This window comes from Copidosoma floridanum, unplaced genomic scaffold (genome assembly GCF_036245765.1).
Source record: "Copidosoma floridanum isolate Cflo_tuat_1 unplaced genomic scaffold, Cflo_Japanese_pri ptg000021l, whole genome shotgun sequence".
In the NCBI taxonomy this organism is placed as follows: Eukaryota; Metazoa; Arthropoda; class Insecta; order Hymenoptera; family Encyrtidae; genus Copidosoma; species Copidosoma floridanum.
In genome coordinates, this window is record NW_028321898.1 from 33,213,012 (window position 1) to 33,238,730 (window position 25,719).

A 25,719-nucleotide genomic window follows, 5' to 3' on the forward strand; every position below is an offset into this window, starting at 1 on the left:
AGTAAAAACTAATAACTTACTTTTCAGTTATCATTTTTTGATATTCGTAGCAAAATTCATCTAAATCACAAATTTATATCTTCTTCGAGGAAATTTGTGAATAGACAATTTTTCCGCAGAAATAAATTTATATCCTCGAACCTCGCTCTCACCTTGACTCTCATAAAAACATTTGTCACGGTGTTGGTTAAAATTTTTATTGCATCTCACATCAGCAATATACTTGTATGAAGTGTAAGAATGAATTTCAGTTGCATACGGTGTGTTGTTTTTACAAAACAGAAAAATATGCGTGCATTTCATCATCGTTTTAACAACTTGTAAAGTACAAAAACAATATAACGACATGCCAAATTATTTTCTCTCTATCTGTACAGGTTCTTTCTCATCTTAAAACTAATTTTTTTACCAATTATGATTTCGTAATTAATACAGTACAAAGGGCACGTGCTAGTCAATATTGGTGGGTCAGATTTTTTTTTTTTTTTCTTTTGCGCGCGTATACAGAAACTTTCATTCTTCTAATTTGATACATACATTATGAATAAGATAGTAACCATCAAGTAGATTTAACTTTGGCCCAACCTTACCACCTTCAAAAATCGAACAATCGCAATTCGATAACCATACAAATATTACATACATTTTTTGCTTACACGGAATTTTTGTTATTATTAATCTACTTGTTTGTTTCGTAATTTTTTGTGCGCACAAGTTACAATGTGATCGATCAATTAAAATCTCGCCAAGATAGCTTTTCCTATCCCGATTCTCTGTCTTTTTTTATTTTTTTCATCTGTTTGTTTGCTCATGTCACATATATATATATATATATATATATATATGAAAAATTGCAATAGTATTTCATTCTCATGCGATATGACAACCTTATATTATGTACTTATGTACTTTTCAGAGAGGTATTTAGTAAAATACTCGGTGTAAAAATCGAGGTAAAAATAGTAGTCACGTTAAAAAAAAAAAAAAATCTAATTTAGAGTCGGTTCCTCTGCAACTGCAAAGTTTCCAGCTTGACCTGTCCCGAACTAATATCGTGTTTTTTCGCGCAGCGTTTTCCCTCGATTGGCTATAGAATATGTTTGCTCCCACGCGTTAGATAAATAATTACTCCAAACATGTGTCTGTATGCACGTGTTGAACCATCTATGCTCTTGATTCCCTTAGACAAAATCAGTTTTGCATTTCAGGCAAAGAAACACACAAGTAACAATAATTCTCCTCGGCTAAGCTGCCTCCCCTCCAAAAAATATCGGTGGACGCGCAAAAACCCCGTGTTGCGCGTCGTATTTGATTTCGTCATCTTGAATCGTTCGTAATACCTCCCGGAATTATAATCCATTAGAGTCCCACGAGCCCGGCACAAGATCAGACGGCCGCTTTAACATCTTCTTGTTTTTTGTTGTCTGCTCCCGCAGCCTCGTGCCCGTGGCAGAGAGGACGTAGTGCGATGAAAAATTAGCAAGTTTCCACGGGTCCCCGTCGTAAATGGCTTCAAGTGACCTCGACGACTCGATTCTCAAGCCGATCGTAGTCGGCTTGCTGATGCTACGTCAGCAGCCTTACGAAAAATATCGCCAGTGTAATGTTGATGACCAGCACGAGTATCACCAGCTGCTGCCGCGAGAACCAGTCCTACAAAAGTAATAATTTAAGGGCATTTTGAGGGGGATTAATGCTGATTGAAAATTTTACGACATCTACTTTAGTTGTCAGTAAACGTACGATAACGCAAACATGTCTAACGATAAAATAAATGGTAGTGGCTTTGAAGCATTAAATGTGGTATTTCCTAAAAGCTGAGGAATAAGCTACTTTTCACTTTGCGACATTAGAGAAGATAAAAAAAAAAAAAAAAGTATGCACGTAATAATAATTTGTCATTAGAGATGTGTATGCTGTGATGGTGATTATAATAATTTATAGGATTCGCTTTTAGGCAGCGTAAAACAATGATCAGTAGGTATATGAATATATTTATGTATACGTGTGCAAAAAGAACTCGAGTCAGCCTGTAGAATGGGACTTACTTTGACTTGAGGACTGACAAGGTAGAGCAGAGGATTAGCCCGAAGCCTCTCGTGCTCGTCGATCTGCCTGCGTATCTCCTCGCGCCTCATGCTGCTTAGGACGCTAACCTCCTCCCTAGAGAGCGGTGCCGTTGCTGTCAGTTGAATCGGCTGCGCCACATCGGGCAGCGATTTTTTTCGCTGCAGATTTACCACCGTCGCTGGCACCGCCTAAACAATACACGTTACAGGGAGTAGCTTTTTTTTCTCTCTCTTTTTTTTTTTTTTTTTTTTTTTTTTTTTGTCCCCCTTCTCACATTATTATATTGCCAATAAATTTTTGTCCAAATTAGTTATACAAACTTGATTGGCACCACCTGACCACATGGGTAATCTTTTTTTTTTTTTTTTTTTTTTTTTTTCAATTCGAGCGACACGTTTTACACTGATTATTAAGAAAATGAAATGGTGGTGTAATAATATACATTGTACGATGGCATCGTGTTACAACGTTACAAAAGTATGATGTTTGTAATATACGATACGTTGATGGCATGCCAACAAAACAAATTGAGAGGCTTCAAAGACAAATAATATCACTCCCAAGGAAAAATACCGAAACGTCTTAGCGTAAGTCGCGGGCTCGTTCGCGTTGTCGGTTTTCTCGACTCTGTCATACATAAGTATTGTCTCGTCGCGGTCGTCGCTATACTGCGTGCTCTCATCGATGTCAAAAATAGATTCACTTGTAAATTTTTTTTTTTTTTTTCGAAACTCTTCATAAATCAATTGTTGAAGATTCGTGCCAGAAATTCTTTCATTATTATATAATAATCTTCTTATACTAAATTATAGACCATTTATTTACGACGCGTCTTGCGAATGATTTACGTTTATTGATGGAGTACGCAAGTCGTTTAAACATTTCGAGCGAAGAAGAAAGAAGAAAGAAAAAAAAAAAAAAAAAAAAAAGAAAGAAAAAGAAAAAGCTTGGAGCATTATCAGTGGTAGTAGCAGCAGCAACATCAGCACCCCCAAATGACCCCGGAATGTATAATTGGATGCGTCGATTCATAAGCTATACGTTTAATTCCTGGCCGCACGCGTTAGGAAGCCTATAGTAGTGGCCGAATCCTGGCCCTCTGCCAGCCGAAAATCCTCGTTCCCATAATTTTGCTCAGCTCTGTCGCGCCCTTGCCGTCCTACCTGCGACGGCCGCGATCCGATTATGAAACACTTTTTTGGAAAGGCACAGGCACTTGACGTGAAACTACTACAGAAGACCACGAGCAGAGTACGTTATAGGGATGAAATATGTGTACCTCGACAGGGGGAGTGTCGATCCAAGACTCCGAGGCCCTCCTGGCCATGAGGGCCGGGCTGCAGAGCAGCGCCTCCTCCTCCTCTTCGTCCGGCTGGGATGACCACGAAAACATCTTCGCGGCCCAATTCTTTTTTTTTTTTTTTTTTTTTTTTTTACTACTACTATTGAAAATTATGTTGACACTAACACTCGTTAGACGCGAAGGCGGGGTGGCCCGGATGTGTAGCCACGGGACCGGGCCACCACCAGCTATCTCGATAACAGCGAAAAAACGGCAGCCAAGGGTGTCCGAAGAACCAGAGGTTAGACCGCAGACTGAGCGTGTCCCCGCGCTTGTTTGCTTATAGGCTTGACAAAAATAGAGTGCCTCCCTTCCCTCTCCTCGACTAATCTCATTCCCCTTCGCGTGCTCTTTTTCTCTCGCATTTTTATAAATTGCTTACACTGATGCTGCTGCCACTGCTATCGACGCTGCTGTCGCTGCTACAGGTATAGAGTGTTTTATCGCAAGCCCATTTCGAGCTACAACTTATAATTTACACATAATACCGAAAAATTGGTAATCGCTTGTAAGATATACCTATGCTTATAAATTTTTTAATGATGCGATAATCACTAATTAATGTGAATAATTGTTACTTGATCAATGGTAATGTAATTTTAGGGTTAAAAAAAAATGCTGAATCTTGAAAAGAAATGAAAATATTACGAATTCAATCACATTGTTTGTGCAATATAATACGATAGTTGTCACTATCAAATTATGTTATTGAACAATTTCTCTTCGTCAAGCTTGTACCTAGCTGCAATGATTGAAAAAAAAAAATTTTTTTTCAATGTACTGCACGTCGAACTAGAAAATATTTCTGATTATTCCAATGTATCACTAGCGCACAAGTAAAAATTCGATGACTAGCGTAAACGCGAAAATCGCCCATCGGCATTTCATTTAGCGATTTCTCTCTTAAGATCCCCGGACCTTAGCGAGGCTTCGTTAAAAGTATTTTAAGAACCTCGAAATATTGACCAATTGTACATCTGACGCTTACTCTACGGCCACTGCTCATCTTATGTTAGTATTTTATTTGTGTGTATTGTATCTATATATCATCGTCCTCGTACAAATATTTGGCACATGAATTATTTAACGCAAGGAGAAGAATAACTATCAAATGACCACACAGTGAGAACAGACTAGTTGGATGTCTGTCACCAAATTCAGTGGTATATGCGCTACACAAAAGTAGCCACTACTTTATTTGTAAGTGTGTCGATAAATATTTAACAAAAATTCTTTTAGCAATTTTTAAAAGTTCCTCTCAGTTGACTTGGATATTTTTTTTTTTTTAATCACTGAGTAGAGAAACATAATTAAACCAGAGGTATCAGTCAATCATGCTTAAAACATTTTCAGTAACTACTTAATAACCACTTGTTAAAAAAAATTAACCAAATAAACTGTTGTATATTTTTTTTTATACTTGATTTATTTTTAATACATTTTAATATTTTCAACATCAGGCTATATTACAATTATTCATAAAATTATCCAAAATTTTAATAAATAATAAGTCAATTATCTTTCGTAGTACAATATAAATATACAAAAAGGCGAAATTTTTTTTTTAGATTGCATCTCTTCAAAATAATTCATATGATTTCTGTTATTAATATTTTCTTCAGTTCAATGTTCAATCTGTTAATAAATTTTAATTATTTATTCTGACGGACGAGTTTACTCAAGTTGTTTAAAATACTTAATCCAAACAAAAAGTCTTACACGTAAATTTTCCTTAAATATTTGTAGCTATTGGTAAAACTTTTTTGAAATCCTCACTGATGATACCATACTTATTTCTTCAAATTTAACTTTTGATAAATAAACATTTTTTTTATCTTTAAGTATTAAATCATTATTGATACTATATTTTGTATTAGTAACAATGTAGCTCAGTAAAGTTATTACGCCGTGTATTAAGTATTTAGAAAAAAACTCAACAAAAGCTTGGCATTAGAATCTACTGCACGTCTAAAAATTATTTTTTATTATTTATACGTTAAAAATAATATTTACAAGCTGTTTGTATGTTTCATTTACAATACACAGATAATATGGCATAAAATTTTATTTTTTTTCGCAACAACTTTGATAGCATTCTTAAATTTTTTTAGTTTTAAGAATAAGGACACCGACTGAGTTAAGGCAAAGTTGAACTTACATAGCCACATTTTGTCATCCCGTCTACTAACACCGACATACAAATTCTTTCTTATTTTATCTGGCTCGTACAACAATAATAGGGATAATTTTTTTCTTAAAAATTATACATATACATTTATTGCTTGATTGTATCTAAAAATAGCATTCGCAGAAAATTTGAGTGATGGAAAATTATGCTAGATTGTTCTTAAGAAATATCTATTTTCAATTGGACTGAATAATTTTAAAAAGTTTTTCCGACGTTGTTTTTAATCTATCTAACCACTAATCACCATAATCTACATGTATATCTATTTACCAAAAATATTGATTGCATATTAGTAATAATAAAGATGGTAAAGATAAATAAAAGCATGCACTTCAAAAAAATCATGTTTAAAAAAATAAGGAGAAAGCGGTGTGGAGGTAAGATAGTATTTAAAAACTATCGTTTTTTCACTTTATTTCGTAAAAGGCTCAAGTTTCAATGCAAAAGTAAATTTTCACATAATGAAATTAAGTATTAGCAGTAATAATGTGTTTGCCATAGGAAAAGGAAAAATTGGATTTGACATTTTGATGTGTTGGTACAATATGTTACTCTTTTTTCACCGCTTCAGAGTTACGGCCTCCGCCTCCACACCACGCACATTGTTTTCAAACTGATGAAAATTTTTTTTTCTACATTTGTTATACAAAATAATGAAAAGAATTCAACACTCGTTGCTTAGTAATGTTTTCTAACTCCTATTCGTTTAGTAATATGTCGTGGATAGAATGCATACATTTGTGCTCTGTTTATTACTTTGATCAATTTATCCTATGCATTCAAGTAGCATTTGGTTTAAAAAAATCAACTTTTTATTTGTATACGTAAGTTATTACAAAGTTTATGGCATAGAAGTCTTGTACGGTCTGAAAGAAAATATTAGTGGATCGATTTTAGTATTTTAGAATATCAAGAATTAGCATCATAACTTTTTATTAACAAAGAAATTAAAATAATTCAACTGGCAATACTTATAAATAGCCAAGATCAGAGGGCATAAGTTAATCCTTAAGTTAATCCAGAAGGAAGAAATTTGCGGAAATTTGTGCAGTTATTCTTTTTTTATGTACGTAAATACATATATAATATTTCCTGTGACACAAAAACATCTTTATGTCGTTATATCGAACCTTTCAATTATGTAATACATGCTATCCCCATCTAAAGTGTGACATTTCAATTCCATTTAAAAAATTTACGTTTATTAATTATTTGGAGAAAAATATTTTTATCATTTATCTTGAAATATTCTTATTTAATTTTATTTGCAATAAAAAATAAGCTCCTTGAATAAATACGAAGCACAACAATAACATCATGTTATTCCATGTACATTTTTAAGAAAGTTTAATTTGATTTTTACACTTATTTTATTAATTGTTAAATATTTGAGTTAAAAATATATATTCTTTATAGTCAAAAATTCTTATAAATATTGTGCTCCGTTTCATTACAGATTATTTCGATTTGTATACTCTCTTTCAAAAATTTAGGAACAAAGTTGTTGAAAAATATCCCGTCAAACTTGTACTTCAAATTCTCATAATTATATATTATCTCTTCATTTTGAAACAGTCACATGATCGAATTCAACAGCTCCTGTCTTATGAATAACGTGGCTATTTTTTTTTTTTTTTTTTAAGACGGATAATAGCAGGTACACCTAAATTTTATACGCAAATATTATACTTTCCATTAATGTGTGACGTATAATGCACTTATAAATAAGCTTTTTTCTCATTTTGTAAAATTTTTAGACTCCAGTATAAACTTACTTGTGTGACAATTATTTTTCGTTGTCTTGTAAACTAGACAAGAGTACATTCATTATGTTTCCAAAAATAAATTCCTCTGTATCCTATATATTATATTATCTGTTTTTTGTACACACATACAACGCAGCATTTCCCTCAAATGAGATGTAAAAATGATAACGATACTTGGGCTATTCAAATTCACATAAAACACTGTAAGACTTGAAGAAAAAAAAAAAAAAAAAAAATTTATAAGAAGCTCTTATTAATAGCCAAAATTAATGGCTTTATTAAAATTCTTGATCTCAAAATAGAGATGCCCGTCATAACTGTATACGTAGTTTAATGCATTAATCATAATTGATATTTCATTAATTTGTTGTTTGTTTAAGTTGGAATTATAATTGAGGATACTTATACTTAGAGGGTTGCGCGGCTCTTTGCTGTGGCGGCGAAGGCGGGGACCGTCCTGCTCGCGTCCTTAGTGTCGGCATGCACAGAACACAGCACAAATTGCCAAACAATTACAGACAACCAGACAAAAATTGCAAAGATGGTCAAAGACATTTAGGACAGGATGAGATGTTTGAGGTTTTTGTTGAGAAACAAATGTACGTTAACAATTGGTTAATGATATTTGCTACTGCAAACGTTGTTTAAGTAAAGTCAACAAAACTTATCTTAATCTATGTCAATAAGACTAAAAAAATTAAGTCACATACATGATTTTCATTAAAGTTCTACTGTTTTTTTTTTTTTTTTTTTTTTCTTTTCTTTCTCTCTTTTGGAAACTATTCTACATTAAGGTATTTTTTTTTGTTTTTCAATTACTATTATAAGGAGTTTTGCATTGTTTGTGATAACAACAAAATTATATTATTACGTATTAAAACACTTTACTGTTTTGTACTAAACCGTTAAAAATTTTAAGGCGCGTTATTATGCATAATAATCTTTTGATCGCGAACTAGCTGACAAACAAGCAATCTTGTAATTTTTACTTGTACTCCAAAGTAAAAATATAATTATAAAATTAAAATTATCAACTCTGATTAGTGACTTTGAATTATTTGTGAAAAAAATAATGATAATAACAACAACAACAATAATAATAATAATAATAATAATAATAAAATCTTGTTATTTATGTATATACAAGCGATCATGCAGTAAGTTAAAGTAATTATGTATTAATAATAAAAGTAACAGCAATATTAATAGTAAAAAAACTTGACACAAAGCTACAACTTGATTGTAGTGAGGAAAAAAAATGTTAAAATATATTTTATTAAAGAAATAACGTGTATGTATAAACACGTAAATTAAATTTATTGCGAATAGATAATTGAATAAGTAAAAGTAATTCGTACACCTCGAAAATTATTACAGGGATAAAAAAAATCTTTCACTAGCTGATAACTAAAGTGTCTGTAAAGTATTTCTTACTTTCTTTTAATAAAAAATCTTATACACTAGGCGTAAAAATATTATTATATAGATAAAAGTATAAAAAGTATACGAGTAAGGACCGAAAAAAGAGTGCTTACCTTAACGCCACCGCCGCCACCTCCGCTACTACCGCCTCCTCCTCTTCCAGGTGTCACATACAAGCTCTCGGTTCGCTTTGGCTGACCAGGACTTGGCAGTATTTCTTGTCCAAGGCCCTTGTTCTTCAGCAGCACATCTTCGAATTGACTTGTTACTGACGCGGCATACGACGGCGACGCGGCCCCGCTACCACCCACCACCGACCCGTTCAGTGGAGTGCCCGATCGCAAGGCACTTGGACTTCTCAGCGATCTGCTGCATGAATCGAAAAACCATTACGTATCATTTTATCCCACAAATAACAAACATGTATAAATGGGCCCCTACATCAAAGTACAGTGTATTTTTAATTGTCTTACTTGTCTGGAATATCTGGCGTCGGCGACGGAGCCATTTTGTCGATCGAAGCCTGTCTCGATCCACTCACCAGTGGATGTCGCCTGTAACGGTCTACCGAACTGTCCCGACTGGGAGGCCTCTTGTAGTGATCAAGTCTAAAAACACACACACACAGAGGAGAATCAGACGTCAAATTCGCAATGTTAAAGACGAAAAGGGAGGGGAGAGAACGGGGACTGATTAAATCACCCGTCACTTACCGGTCATTGAGAGTCTGTCCAATGTTCTGGGTAGGTTTGTCTTGAGGACTTAGCACTCGGCTGTTTCTTCGTATACTCGTCGCGTTCTGTTGTCTCTGCGCCTCCTCAGTCTGGTAGTTCTGCTGCGGCTGTTCCGGCCTCTGGTTGAACGGCTGTGGTGGCACCACGTACTGATTCATTTGGTTCATCATAGGTGAGAACCCATATTGATTAGGTACAGACGGCTAGAACAGACACGGCGCACTATCAGGACAACTCCAGTCGCGAGGGGAAGTCAAGCCTCAGCGATGTTTCTATTATATACTCTTAAGCCTACGCTGCAAACTCAAAGCTCAATAATAGTAGCAGATAATAGCAGATAGTAGTAGCAAATAGTAGCAGAAGTAGTAGAAGTAGTAGGATTCTTGATCTCTCTCTCTCTCTCTCCCTCTCCCTCTCCTTCTATCTCTATCAATAAGTCACTTGCTCATTAAAAATTACCAGATAGTTTAGTTGTTATGACACTATTTTACGCTGCTATTGTTCAAGCAAAAAGCTCTCATGTCTTGAAATTTTGTGGCATACGCGTGTGATTGTAGTCTCATAAAATATGTACAAGTGTATACATAAACATCATATACATGGAAAAACGACAATAATCCTTAAAAACGTGAGTTTCGGACAGAGTGTGTCGATCGTTTCAAAGCCAAAAGCTGAAAAAATATCGCAGCTTCTCCCGTAGCACAATCACGGCGTAGATTAATACAAAGAATTATCTTAATAAAATAACAATTTTAACCGCTATCCCTTTAACAGCGTTTCACTCAGCGTGTGTGCATTACAAGACAACAACTTTTTTCACTTAAAAATGTAAACACAATAATGTCTGTCAATTAATTTACAGTAATAATAATAATAATATGAAACAAATCAATCAGTCAATCAACACATCTGAAACACACGGGTCTTACACCGAAGGGCTGGGCTCCGTAGAGGCTCATTTGGCTTAAAGACATTGGGCTAGACATTGGGCTGTATGAAACCACTGATGGTTGTTGTAATGCTATCTAGAAAGAGAAATTTTATCCATCATATTTCCAGCGGTCCCTACTAGTGTACCACAATAAGAGAAGCACTGGTGATGAAGAAATGAGAGGGTAAATATGGAAAATTATATATTTTATGCAAGCACACGCAAGCCCAGTCTACTTAGTGAGTTTTGATTGTTCCAATTTATTAATTTTTTTTTTTTTTTTTTTTTTTTTTTTTATCAAAGGTGCTGTCAGCACTCGCAAAAACAGAAGAAAAAAAAGAAAAAACCATAAAACGTGGATTATTATACGTACAAACAGCAGTATACTATTATTATTATTATTATATAGGTACTAAAACGTACGGACACACGCGTGCGTATACATGATTATACTCGATATTTGAACAACAATGACATATCGTACAAAATCGATAAAAATGATCGACAATAGGTGTCACTTATGACGCACCGTTATCGCGCTCTTTCAACGATTTGCAGCATCGATCAAGCCACAATGCCATTAAGCCCCGTTGGCCGTGGTAATGTCCGAAAAAATACTCGCCGCTGCTTACCTGTTGGTTCGCGTAACCAGATTGATACTGATTTTGGTAACCGGGCCTGTAGTTGCCGTACTGATCCACGCTTTGCGAGCCCGGATACTGCGATGGGCCATAATTACTAGTACCACCGTACACCATCGGCGACGGCTGCGGCGATTGGGGTGGCGTATGCGTCTGGCCGTACGGGTTTTGGTGCACCTGCTCGCGCTGATGCTTGTACGAGTAGGTCGTACTTGTGTGGGTCTCGAGTGCTGTAATGGGAAACTGGTTTTGCGGGAGTGGTATCGTGGTCGGGGTGTAAATGCCTAGGGTGAGCAAACTGTTTGGTATGGCCGAGATCGGGGCCTGCTCAACCGGCTGTTCGTCCTGGGGCCTTTGGCCGTGATCCGTCATACTCGCGTCCGGCTGATGCCTCGTCGGGGTGGCTCTACTGTTGGATTGTTGTTGGTCAAGGCTCGTTCCCTTGTGCAATATACTCTTGCCCGGCAGGACGTCCTGGGACGGAGGTACGTACTTTGGAATATTCCGATTCTTCAGCCTGCAGGCAGTTTATCTATTACATGATATTTTTGTACAGATGGTCTTTTCATGAAATAGGTACACAATACCTATCGTATATATGTATATAAATTCGTATTATTATTATTATTATTATTATCAACTCGCCTTTCTAATCCCGGTTGCCGAAAATCCGGGGCAAATTGCTTTGCCGTTTGCTGAGCGAGTTCCGAATCCTCGCGGGCGTGCTCCGAGGCGTAATCGGCAAGCTCGGCTTTGCCCCGGGCCGTAGCTGTCCTAGATATGGCGATATCGGCCTTTTGTAGGGCTATCTTGCTGGCGCGTTGCGCCTGGGCCACCGCGGCGTCTATCCTCTCGCGAAACTTGGCCGATCGTATGAGAAACAGGTGCTTCTTCTTTTGGCTGGTTATTAAAACGTTGTTCTTGTACTTGCCCTCCTCCTTCGTGTTGTCCCGAAAAGTCGTCACGCCGTAGCCGTACTTGCGATTGTTGAACCACTCGCCCTCGTAGCGCAGGCCGTCGCTACGTTCCGATGTACCAAAACCCGTGCGCTTGTCGTTCTTCCACTCGCCAAGGTACGTTTCGGTTACGGAGGCGTCCATCTGCTCGTCCTGTGGGAGTGGTACTTAATAATTGTTTTTTTTTTTTTTTTTTTCCTCCAAATCAATAAATGCCCGTTTCTTATACCTACCTCGATAACAAAGGAGGCGTTGCTGTCGGTGTGCATCGAGGCGGAAGCCTGGCTCTGCGAGCTCTCGGTCGACATCCACGACGCGGTGCTCGCATTGCTCCGGATACTGCCTGCCGTGCCACGCTTTTCAAGATCTCCCGTGCTTCTTTGCTTTCGGATTTTCAAGCCCTTTAATCGTGCCGTTGAGTATCATCATCACCATTAATATTATTATTATTGTTGTTGTTGTTGTTGGATATACGAATAAATAAATGAACAAAGTTGATGATGACAACAATAACAATAAATAATGAAACAAAAAAAAAAAGAAAAGGAAACACGTACAGCGAGGAAGCCCTTTTTGAGGGATTTTTCCGTCAGGCTCTTTCGCCTGGTGGGCTGTTCGTCGCTCCTCGCTTTGAGCACGAAACCTCCTCTGCTATCGTCGACGCGTCGATCTCGCCTATCGGTAGGTTCGGGCGTCGGTGCCGTGCCTGGGGTAGCTTCGTTGCTCCTCAGGGACGTCAGCGACGCTCTAACCTGCTGCTTCGGCTTGTAATGCGAAGCCAAACCGAAGGGTGCGCTAGTTCGCGCTCCGTAACCATGCCTCATGCCTCGCAACCATTGTCCTTGATAGGTGCCTACAACACACGTTACCGGAATAAAGAAAAGTATCAATTTTCTTTTAATTATTGATATCATAATACTGTTAACATTGTATTTTTTGCTATACTTTGTGACCGAGACTTCACTTTTCAATGTAAAAATCCTGCCTATACATCGAATGCCAAATACCGATAGTCTGTAGATAGGTATACATATTTTACATTTTATACAAAGTTACAATATATCGAGAGAGAGAGAGACAATTATTAACGCGGTCGTATGTAAGTATATATTGGAGCCGAAATTCTACTGCTGCTGATGCTCAGAGATAAACAAACAGCTCAAAGTAGGGTTAAACGCTGTTTCAACCTTCATAAACGAATTCACCAAAGGAAAAAAATAACTACGTAACTCTCATTATATCAGTAACATGGAATTAACAACCTGTTTAAGCTCAATATCTTTTTAAGTGCGAAAAAAAAAATAAATACAAGATTCCTCCCATAAGACCTGTGTTATTTCTCCTCTATATTAGTCATATATGTATACATATACTGAGGTCACGTGGTACAGGCATAATCCCAATACTTACAAATATTTTTATGTTATCGCCTTACTTGATTCGTCAGTTTCTACTGCTTTCTTTGTCCTATTATCATGCGATGGTTATTTTTTTTATTTTTTATTAAATTTTTTACAAGTAGATGTGGTCCTTGTTAAAATTTCACTATTCTCGTCACAGGTACAATTACATTTGATTTCAAAATTTTAAGAAATAAGCATTTTTTCCTATCTTTTCTATCTTGTGAGTACTACGAGGTATATTTTATAAATTTCTTTTTTTCTTTATTTATTATCGCTCTCTCTATCTCTATCTCTATCTCTCTAGATCTAAAGACGAAAAAGTCAAATTTTAAGTGTGTTTTCACTCCATATTGCTCTACATCACGAATATGCGGTATATTAATCAATGTTGCGGTATGAAAAATATTGCCACTTCTGATGTATATGAATGAGAAACGTCTCGCTGTCAAATAGCTGATGATGATGATGTAGGTATGTATGTATATATATATAAAATTGTATAAATTACAACTTCGGGGGTTATGTCAATATAGGAAAAAACCCCGCCTAAACAGTTATATGCCAAAGCTCCGTGTGTGTGTGTGTGTGTATTATAATACTTGCCCATACCTTTATCCTAATATACCATGCACACATGCCTATATCTATTTCCCTTGACGCGAGCGCGCTTTGAAATCAGAGCTAACCATATCTGCCGGCAAGTATATACAGTTTTTAGGGGTTATTGGGGAGCACAGCGAAAGTCTCGATTCTCGACACGATCGACGATGCGACGAGAGGGAATAATGTTTAGAAGTATAGCCATGTAGCTGGCCTCCCCTTCTCCCACCGAGCATGAGGCTGGGCACGAGTTACGGCACAGTGACTGTGGCTGCGATTGCCGGGGCCGCCTGAAATAGCGCGGCTGAGGAAGCTCTTTGCCCCGGCATTGCTCGCTGCTGCCGCACGTGCAAATCAAAGCCGGTGAACGAGCAAGCACATACACACGAACACACACGCGCACACACACACATACATAGCGGCCGTACTTATTTTCGGCGTAAGGCGGCGCGCCCAGGGCATTTATCTATCTCTCTTACTGCGAGAGACAATTTTTCGCTCTGGACAAATGCTGTAAAAGTCTTCTCATCGTGTTGTCATTATTTTAGGGAATTTCCATCTCCCGTAAGTTATTTTGTAACTTATTGCAAAAGTTTCGTTCGGTGCAGTATGAAATTACTTTCATCAATATAATATTATGTCGCAGGTAAAAAAAAAAAAATTCGATGAAAACAATATTTTTACAGAGTATGCAATATATACACTACATTTTTCAAGCTCTGTGTTAAATCATAAACTAGATTGTATAATATTGGATTATTAAAAACTTAAATTAAATCGTTTCAACTTTCCAATAACCCACAATTAAGATTTTTTTTTTTTTTTTATCGCCAATTTCGCCTGTCTGTATTATTAACATATTAGATTTAGTAACTCTAAATTTTCGATTATGATTTAGTTCAAAAATTCCGTCATTTCACCTTACCTGAATTATTTACAGAGATATAGCAATTTTAAGTTTTCGATCATTTTTATTTCAAATAGATTAATATTAGAGCATACAGCCATTACTTTTTACAGGCTCTGTGGAGTATAATAACTTCATCTGACAGAGATTTAGTCGTTAATAATGTATGTTGAATTGTTTCAAGAGTTCGGAGCCCGTAGTTTAAAAAAAATAATTTAATCATTGATGATCACAAAATATGTCTCATTTCGCCATATCTGCATTATTTTCAAAGATATAGAGTGGGTTGGAAAGTCACGTCTTCTATGTAGGTATGTATACATATGTACTCTTGAAAATTCACTTATTTATTCATTAATTTTGTTTGTTTTTACTCACATAAATTCACATATTAAGAGTGTATAGTTGTATTTTGTTCGCGACGACTAAGAGTAATTTACCATGAAACTTTATTTTTTTTGCACATGTGTAATTTATTTTTAGCCTGCAACGTTCACACCTACTGGACAAATATTGTCACCTTTCTAGATACGCGACTAAATAAAATATACAATTTTTCAATTAGATAAGTAATGTAGTATTGAAAAAAGGCAGAATCAAAAAATAATACCACACAAGCTGGTAAATATATATTTTAAACGATGGTACAGGCTTACAAAGGTTGAATTGACTAATCAAATGTTAACATATTGTTTTACAGCTAAAAGATTTCAATGCAAATGAGTAAGTAAAATGCTTTCAACAAACATTAAATACCGAAAATATCATAGTCATGAAATTTCTCTACAGACAGCCCGGACAGTGCATAGTAATCCGACCAACCGGCTTTATTAGAAATCAGGGCAGATAGTGCATTACCTACGCTTCACTCGTACCGGATAAGACAGATTGCGAGAGTAAACAGCTCGGCAAATGCTTACAGTCCAGACGATCTTTGGTTGATGCGCAAAATTCAAAGGAGAGAAGGCCGTGCTCTTTATAAATAAAACAGAGTGCAATAAAACTTATCTCTCTCTCTCTCTCTCTCTTTCCAGCAGCCTGCTAGGCTACTCCTCCGTCGTCAAACGAGCTCTGCATGCCTGTACCTCCCTACCACCACTGAAAACGCCAGAACCGTGCTTATAGATAAGCTAGCCTGCGGATGTTGTTGTTGTCGTTGTCGACCCACTCGACTTTCTCCCCCTATTTAAGTGGACCCCCCCCCTCGCACCAACCCACCTCACTCTTTGATTAGGTAGAATTATAATGCGCGAAGCGTGTGATAGCTATAAGTAGTGTATTGATATTATATTTGTCTGATGTGCGACAAAAACGCGAGTTTGCCTTACACTATATTAAGTAAGTAGGTATATACCTTCGTTACTCTCCCCTTGTGCTTTGCTGTACAGTGTATGGTAGGTGTGTATAAGTACGCCCGTCTCTTTCTATGTATCCACGCGGATATTAATCTGGACCAAACAAATGGCAACTGTGAGCTGTTTTTTTTTTAACTACTCGCTCCTGCAACGTTTACGTTATTATTATTTTACGATTATGTACGCTCGTTTCTTTTCATTTCCTTTATTTAACATGGAGCCATCCAATCGTCGGTTCATTCGAAATTAATAATGGAGTGGCTTGTGTACGCGGATCCCGCTTATACAACCATCCGTACAAATGTTAAGTTTCGTGGGTGTATTTTCTGAAACGCTTAGCTTCTGACTACCTTTTTCCAATCTCAAAACTAACCCCGCATTTCCGCGTCTCGTAAAAACAAATTTTTTTTACCATTGCTCGAAAAGGGTTTACACACAGTTTTTTTTTTTTTTCCTTCTTTCACGTAATCATTAAAAGCAGTAGTTTTGTAATCATGCATTTTCGTCATCAGATAGGCCATCGCCCCTACAAGTTATAAAAAAATACCGTAAAGTTACTCTTGTATTTGGGTATGCTATTATCATCATTATTATTGTACGATTGCTTTTCCTTATGTAGACTCTGGCTCTGATGTTTAATTAAAAGGATCTAGTATTGATGTCTACAGAGCCATGCCATTGTAAAAATTATCGAGCTAAAGCTTAAAAAAGTTTAATATTGCAACAAAAAATGTTTAATGTAAAAGAGCACTAACCACTGTCGGCGTAGGTCTCGGAGCCGTAGCCGTCCTGCAGGCCGCTCGCCCATGTGCCCTCGTACTTTGCGGTCGAGGTCGTTGATTGTCTCACTCCGTAGCGGCCCTTGAAGCCCTGGGTCCACTCACCTCGGTACACCCATCGACCCCGGGTCTCCATGCCGAGGCCGTGGCGCTTGCCATTCTGCCATTGGCCCTCGTAACACGATCCGCTAACAAGCAAACGCAACAATTATTAACTTTAAAAAACGAGCCATAAAAAATACTGCATAATTCAAGGCAATTCAAAATAATTAGAAAATCACCCATTTTCGTGATTTGTGCATTTTTATCTGACCACGTGATAAGTATGTCATCCTCAACGAGTATTATTTTATTTGATGTTTAAGGGCAAAGAATCCATGGATACACATTTTTTCGGATAAGTATAAATACCATCATGAATCGATGTCATGTTGTGAAAATATTCGTAGTTGGTCGTACAAGTAGAAAAGTGCGCGATTGGTCAGACACAATCGAAAAAGATGGATAGCGCGATATCGTTGTGAATAAAAATGACGGACAAAAGTTCAAGTGATCGCTTCTCTATTTTAGTAACCCTGGCGTTTGCATAGGATAAAAATAACAATGAATTTCACGTGTAGGTCAGTTAACAGCACCCTTTATAATATACCTGCACAAGCTAATGCGTGAGTTAGTTGGTGTAGGTATATAGGTAAGTGGGCAAACCACGACGATTATTTATCCACCAGAAAAAAACAATATCCATACATAATGTTGTCAGTGTAGTAATAGTAGTATGCATTAACAACAACACATTATTCCAAAGCCTGGTGAGAGAAGACGCGCTCGTAGTCATTGTATTGTCTTGTAATATAATATAGCCGGATGAAAATAGCCCCTCATCGCGAGCTTTTGTGTTTATTTGTCGGTTTTACGTGTGTATCATCCCTCGTCAAATTCTCGGATAACGTTAGTTCTCTCTCCTGCGGTGCACAAAAAATTTCTCATTTCATTCACTTATATAGTTGGAAGAAAAAAAAAAAAAAAAAAAAAAAAAAACAGGCGTTGATAAACATTGGGGGTTATACTTACAGTTACACCTATACTCATTTTATCATTCCACGACTCCACGATGGCACCCAACGCAACACATGTATTACTCGGCGGCCCCAAGGCCATTCACGATGCACCATCCGATAGAGCTACCGGAAAAACACACGGGAGGGGGGGAGGGAAGAAAGCAACGGACGCATCATCTGTCAAAGGCGCAAGCAGCGGCTACAGAGAGTTGACCTTGCGCCAGTTACGCGTCGGAGAGGAATCTCTCGCGCCTCGGGAAATAAAATTTGCGTCCCAAGCTCTTGAGCTCAAAAATGTAGGTTACTCGAAAATATCGATCCGTGTCGATGCAGGGTCGATATAAAAAAAAGAGGGGGGCGGGGGATACAAAATGTAGGCATTAGAAATGCAAGACTTTTGCCATTAGGCACTCATGCATGATACCAGTATATTTGTGGTTGTAGAACTGGATTTTTTTTATAAGCAAGTAAACAACAAGCATTGAAATTTCACAACACTGGCAGTAAAGAAAAGAAAAATAAACCATCGACGGAAGGAATTGGAATAACAGTGAGTCACGAATAATGATCGATAGTGTTGCATTTACGAGCACGTGAGAATGACAGAGAGCGTACGTAGGTACTTATCTATGCATGAGAAACGACGTAGCTATAGGTAAAGGTATTTAAATATACGTGAACGTGGACAATGTTGTAAGCGAGTAAGTATAAGTAGTGACAAACAAAAACGTGTCGTTTCGAATGGGAACAAGTTCGGGTGCGCACGCGCAACTCATCCAAATAAGAAAGAAACGAGTGTATAATTTTTAAGGTGTATATATACATCTAGAGTTAACAAATATGTACATAACACGCACGCACGTGCAAAACAAACAAAGAATAGTAGGATACCTCACCGTGTTCCTACCTGCCACTGGCAATCAAGTATGGACCCACCGTGAGATAAGAATTATCTACTTATTACCTACTTAGGTATTGGCTTTGCACGCGCGTTTCACTCCCCGTCGCAAGACACCTTCTTTTCTTTTTTACCTACTCTTGTATACATTACTCGTACAGGGCATAATCCATTTACGGGTTTTACGAAAGTATTCGAGAGTCAATCGCCCTCTCCTATCTCTTTTTCTCTCTTTCTTCTTTTTTTTCTCTTTCGTTTGCGTTTCCTATGCGGGGCTATTTCAATCCGCGCTATTTTTAATATTCACCGCAGCTCCCCCCGTCCGAGTGGATGGCGGCAACTGTAGGTGTCGAGTGTGCATACGTATAGGTGCGGTTGTGGCACAAAAAATGTGCGCCAGCCTCAACAAAATCTTTCGCTCGTGTACTCAACAACCTTTTTTGGGATGGTAACAACACGATGCATGGGAGCGAGAGACTAACTTGCCGCGACATCGAGTGCATTGCAGCAGGACTAATTTATTGTGCTGCAGAGTAGAATGAAAGTATGCAAGGGTACCCTACAAATACAATCTGCAGTTGTGCACCTCTACTTAATCATTGATGTATCAACTTACATTTAAAAGACAATATACTATAAACTGATAGAGTAGGGGGGGGGGGAAATAATGTCTACACTTTTTTTTTTTTTTTTTTTTTTTTTTTTTTTTTTTATGCATGAATTTTATTCATTCCATTAAAATATTACTTGTCTTATTAACTCTTTGATTGTTTTTTTTTTTTTTTTTTTTTTTTTTTTTTTTTTTTTCTCTGATATAGTATTACTGTTAAATATTTTTAAACGTGACCCAAGTCATTTTATTTAAATTATGAAATAATCTTTTTCAACTACCAAAAAATTATTCAAAGATTTGAATTTTGTCCTTCTACTAAATTGTGTGTAAGTACACTAATTTTTTACTACCATAACGAAAAATCACTTTTTTTCTCGCAGTTTTTGTTGCACTTGTAATCAAGTTTAAAAGCTATAAGAAAAAAAAACCAAAGTTTTTTTTTTTAAAGGTTGAAAGTCGATAATCTAACTGATTCTTAAGGGTTAGAGTGTAGTATGGAAATTATAACCCGATTGAATATCAATTTTTTAAGATATAAGTATAAGTGTACTTCCTTTCGCGCGCGCACACAATCACACACACTGACATGCGTGGACACTAAACCAACTAAAAACATTTTCACGTTGTCTTATTTGTTTAACATTTACTTTGTAACTCAAATAGTGATTTTGTCACTCATGGAAATATAAAATACAAACAATCGTACCACGAAATTTAGCATCAAGACTTGGAACAGCTTTTTTTGTCGCAAATTATCAACAAAGCAGAGTATTTTCCACTTTGATACTTTTTTTCTTTTTACTTATTAATTTACCAACGCATTGCTATTTGTGATTAATGTTAGTATTTAAAAAATTTTCAACCAGCCTGTTATCGATTACATCATTCAATTGTTTAGTTAAAAGAATAAAAGTCGTTTTTTGACTGTATAATTAAAAAGTTTCGGATTTTACAGGTAACGTGCAACAAAGTTCAACAAAAACACATAATAAATTACTTCCTTACAATTCTTATACAAACACTTGTGACGAATAAAAAAAAAAAAAAAAAATAATAATAATAAATAAATAAAAATCAATTATTGCATCATTAATTTTTTTAATCAACCTAGTCGCTTGCGTGAATAAATAACCCTTGTGAGCTTTCTCTATGAGACGATAGTAGAATATCGCAAGGCGCGTCCTGGCGAGGGTTGGATTCATTAGAAAATTGATGATTACGTGATCAGTTCTACAAGATCTACAAGTGTCGACGAACAATCCAACGAATGTCCCGCCATTATTTCCAATTCAATTACTCAATGTATACTTGGGGGACAGATATTCGCGACCCCTACATCATAAGGATCTTGTGTTATGGGGGTCGCAAATATCCGTCCGTCTAGTATAACTCGAAGCTTTTTAAAAGGACATCAGAAAATTAAATGTTTTTTGTTCAATAATAATAATAATAATAATAATAATAATAATAATAATGATAATATTGTGTACATTACTCGAAATCACCTTTTCATTCGTTGCGTCTCAAATGATTTTGTTTCTAGGGTTGCAAAAAAGTTAGGCAACTCGCGTCGCTATTCGGACCTTTTCTTTTAACGTCCGTTACTGTAAATATAGGTAGGTATGTTATACGACGCGGCATACTACATACGCAGAGGAGGGTGGGAGAATCTACTCTTTCTTTCGAGCGGCTTAGTCGAGGCGGATGTTTCCGAGAAAGCACGAGGGAAAAGAGACCGGTGGCCTTGAACCAGACGTGCTCTCACATAAGTATTCCCGGTGTATCAGCCGACGAGTGTTGGAGTCCCAGTGACCTGGACTCTCTCTCTCTCTCTCGTCATTCCCGTTGCCACGTGGATTGTCCTTGCTACCGGTGACCCGCTTTCACCGTCACATCAGGAAACCTTTTCCCGTGAGTATTTCCTCCCTCTTTCTCAATCTGAAAAACGTGTCAAGGTCCCCGGCACACCACCTGCGCAAAATACTCCCATAAGCGCAAAACGAACGCGAGTGGGCCATCGAGAGGCTTGGAAGCTTGAAACGAGATTTTTCATGATTGAAAAATGGTCCTTACCCGATGATGTTCAAGGAAAAAAAATACCCACGTCTGTGTAAAAAAACAAAAGCGGCAGCACCTATAGGGTCTGATTCCATGTTTCGATAAACTGAATATCGTTCGACATTCGAGATTGCCTGCAGGTTACGGTATATTGTTTATGTATATCGGTCAATCAGTACCTACTTATAGCTGTGTAGTATATATAGTATTAAGGTAGGTGCGAATCGAGAGAGCCAAAATTTTCTCAAGTCCAGGTTTTCCAAGTAGCGCTATAAAATTGACGTGATTCGTCCATTGAAAATGAATAAATACCTATTCGCAAGCTGATGAATGACGCGCGTCAAGAGCGATTTATCAAACGAGTTATTAATAATGTAAAACAAACAAACAAAACAAAACAAAACAAAAAGGCAATAATCCTGATTATTCTTCATCATATTGTTTAATTGAGGCTTGATATCTAAAATCAATAAGAGACGACATAACTATATATAGGCTAAAAATACACTTGTATATACGTATATAATAATAATAACAGCAAATTAAAGTGTATACACCCCCTATATACAAAAGATTTAGATTTGTGCGTATGCATTATTGAAGTTTGGCACATGGTCCACGTATCGTTTTTTGAAAAGTATAAGTATGTCGATGTATGACAATTATTGGAAAGAAGATTGTATTGATATTAGCCGCTTACCTGGGCCAAGTGTATACACCGGAGACCTCGAAGCCGTAATGCCAACTGCCGGAGTAGGCCCCCTGTCCCTTAGGTCCCGTGCAGACTCCATGACCGTGAGCCTTGCCGTCCTCCCAGCCACCGCAGTACGTGCCCCCGTCGTCAAAGTCAAAGCGCCCGCCGTTGACTTGCGCTCTCGCCCCACCCGGCCCCTGCTGCTGATGCCCCGGGCTTTGAGGCATCTGAGCCCCACCGGCCAACCCATTTGGAGTTCCTGACGATTGCTGCTGCTGCTGCTGCTGTTGTTGTTGCATGTCTATATGTATACTCTAGTGGGGCCTCAGTGACTCGATAGCGAGGGGAACACGAGCTCGTTGATGCTTATGAGCCGTGGGCCTTGGTGATAGTCGTGATGGTGACGGTGATACCGGCGATGGCCACGCTCTTCCATCCTCAGGGCCAATCTGCCTCTCTGCACATACGTACGCCCGTACATTAGGTATACATATTTATATTATTGTTATAGGAACTTTTTTTTTTTTTTTTTTTTTCTCCTCTCTCGCGCTGGATTATTTTTCCGCCAGAGTGGTCGAGAGACATGATATTAAAGCGTGACCAACCTTGTTGCTTCTTACTGAAATTAATCATACAACTTGGTCAAACCTAATAACAAAGGTGCAGGTATACTGATTATACATATACTTGGTCGTAGTATATTATCTGCGAAAATGAAACATTTATTGACAAGTTAATTAACTTTTTATTAATCGCAATTTCTTGAGGAGTAAAATCAGCTTTCAGCAATTTATTAAAGTCACCCAATACTGAAAATATTTGAATTTTTAAATATCCGTGTGAAAATTATATTAAACGTTATTTACATTATTACTTTGGTGAAATCTTTACATATTTTTTCATCACTTTTTGTAAAAGCTGTAAAATAATCCTCATCAGAGTGATTTGCCAGAAAATTTTTTAAAAAATATGACAGCGCTAGACTTCAGTCTTGAATTAAAAAAACGGGAGAAAGGGAAAAGTTGTTTTTGATGAGTAACCAAATCGAGGCCGTGGAGTAATATATTTTCAATTTCACATCAAATTGGTAATCAAACACGGATATAATCCATATACAAACACACAATATACCGATGATTTGCAAGCTCTGCGTTAAAGTTAAAATAGTTAGTTGTTGCTCGCATTGCCGGTCGCAAATCACTGCCGAACAATTTACTCGATTCAACCTATATTTCGAAGCTTACCTCTATGACAATACTCACTCATGGCAATAAATATTTCACCCTTCAGAAGCTCACCTGCTCTGAAACTTTCAAAATTGTCATTTCATTTTGTTAATTTCTTGTATAAAACCCTAGATAACGTACATGCCCGGAGATCCGAATAAAATATAATTAACGCAAGGTCACACGCTGGATACATAGCAGAGTGCGAAATAAAAACAATAAATAAAATAATTGATGGTGGAGGACAAAGAGCAAGAGAAGAAGGTAGAGGGATGAGCTTGAGATGAATTCATAATGCACCGAGAGATGCCGCAGCAGATCTTATAAATATAGAATTTATGATGGGTGGTGGCGATCGGGAGGGTCGCGCTCTTTACTTGTTCAGTGCTCGCAAGCACACATCATTGTTATCGTTATTGTTGTTTTTATTATTATTATTATTATTATTATTATTATTATTAGAGAGCAAGCAAACACTATAATACGATGAGGATGTGCACGGCGAGTGACAGTATAGCCCCATTGCATTCGACTTTTTGATAAACTTAATTTTTTCAAGCCTTCCTTTTAGCTACTTTTACAAGCATGAAAGTAAAATTGACCAGTTTGGTGAATTGTTTCTGACGGAGAGACAGTAAGCAAAAAAAAAAAACAAAAAAAAATTAACAAGATAGAGTCGAGATCCTCAGTACCTATTAGTTGTGCATTATCGTGCAGAGGGCGTATCCGTTACGCAACATAAACTTTGTACAAAGTAAAGTATACATCAGCATGCCACTTTGTAATATTTTCCTATTGAGATTTCAATAGCCGATCGAACAAATGAGCTCGTCACTTTTATTACTGTCAGGCTTGGATTTTCTAAAGGTAGAGCAAATATTTCCCAATGAATTATTAAAAAATCATGATAATCGATGTGTGTAGGTATGTGACGACGGAATGAAATAAAAAATAGAATCGAAAGAAAGAAAAAAGGTGATGTACTATGAGACCCATTTGGCTGCACTACCAAGAAAAAACCTAAATGATACTTGAACCGATATCTGTCGAGCATCTTTCAATCCAGGGTTAAAGTGACTTTCTGTGCTAATTGGATATCGTCTGGTATGGACGGTATGTGCAGTAAGAAGAAAAAGAAAAAAAGACAACAAAACTACTGGGTTCGGGGGGAGACAATATCAAATGGATTTCAGTACAGTAGGCCACAAGTAGATGGGTCGGCGCGATGAAGCGAACGTAGAAGACGAGGCGGACCGTATTGGTAAGTGTAGATGTAGAGCGGTAAGAGCGAGAGGGCCTCGGTTTCTCTAGGCTGCTAGCTAGCCGGAGCAACTATTTTTACCATGGGGTGCGCGAATCATTGTTCCCCGACCCAAGAAAAGGAGAGGAAACGCACACTGCCGGTGCTGCCACGAGACGCAATAGTACACCTAAGCAGAGGCAGTAGAACAGAACAAGTCGACTAGGCCGACCAGCGAGTTCAAATCATTTATAAATACCTATAAGTAGTGAAGAGAAGAGTCACACGTCGCTTGCGCGGAAAAATCCGTGTATTAGAGTTTATTCTCACTCGATATAGCATCCACGCTTATGGGCAGCTGATGCTCATTCTTCAATTTTTCGCCTAATTCCGTATAATTCCCAACAATTTGTATTGTCGATGGGCACATCTGATGATGATTATGGGGATATCCTCGAAGGGGAGAAAAAGTTAATCAAACGCGCTCACTGCCTGCTCGTAGCGTAAATACATTCCGAAAATTGTTTTAACTCTTATGCCATCTTCACCGTAATCGAAGAAATAAGAAAAAATACATATCATTAGTGCACTGTTTAACAAGTTATGCAGCGGTTAGGTAATAGAATTCGTGAATGTTTAGCAAAATAAAATATACAGATTAGAACCCTGTGAACGATCCGAGGTCGGAAAAATGTGTGATTCAATTGCGAGTGAGATGGACAAAAAATAGGAAAAAAGGTGGAGGAGAAGAAAGCGACAGCCAAGAAAGTTTATTATTCTTTCTCGTGAGCACATTTGCAAAAATTTGCATTTTCCTCCCTCTTTATTCGTCCAGGGT

The 25,719-nt window shown here is 37.2% G+C and overlaps 2 protein-coding genes across 3 annotated transcripts in view; one reads left to right on the plus strand and one right to left on the minus strand.

Annotated features, from left to right (window-relative positions):
- LOC106646196 (uncharacterized) overlaps positions 1-25,719 on the plus strand; it is an 83,037-nt gene that overhangs the window by 6,766 nt on the left and 50,552 nt on the right. The gene's annotated exons all lie outside the window — the stretch shown is intronic.
- LOC106642966 (uncharacterized) lies at positions 973-25,172 on the minus strand. 2 transcript variants are annotated; one of them, XM_089594891.1, is made up of 13 exons: positions 25,141-25,172; positions 22,422-22,872; positions 17,071-17,282; positions 12,608-12,903; positions 12,284-12,451; positions 11,740-12,203; positions 11,086-11,611; positions 10,452-10,547; positions 9,502-9,725; positions 9,262-9,396; positions 8,902-9,157; positions 2,049-2,258; positions 973-1,653 (listed from the first exon to the last, which is right to left on the minus strand). In XM_089594891.1, the coding sequence occupies exons 2-13, from the start codon at positions 22,712-22,714 to the stop codon at positions 1,567-1,569; spliced, it is 2,967 nt and encodes a 988-aa protein (XP_089451017.1). In that variant the 5' UTR covers positions 22,715-22,872; positions 25,141-25,172; the 3' UTR covers positions 973-1,566. The 2 variants fall into 2 exon arrangements, with proteins under 2 accessions (XP_089451017.1, XP_014213472.1); XM_014357986.2 differs by lacking the exons at positions 8,902-9,157; positions 9,262-9,396; positions 9,502-9,725; ... (6 more) ...; positions 22,422-22,872; positions 25,141-25,172 and adding an exon at positions 3,350-4,146.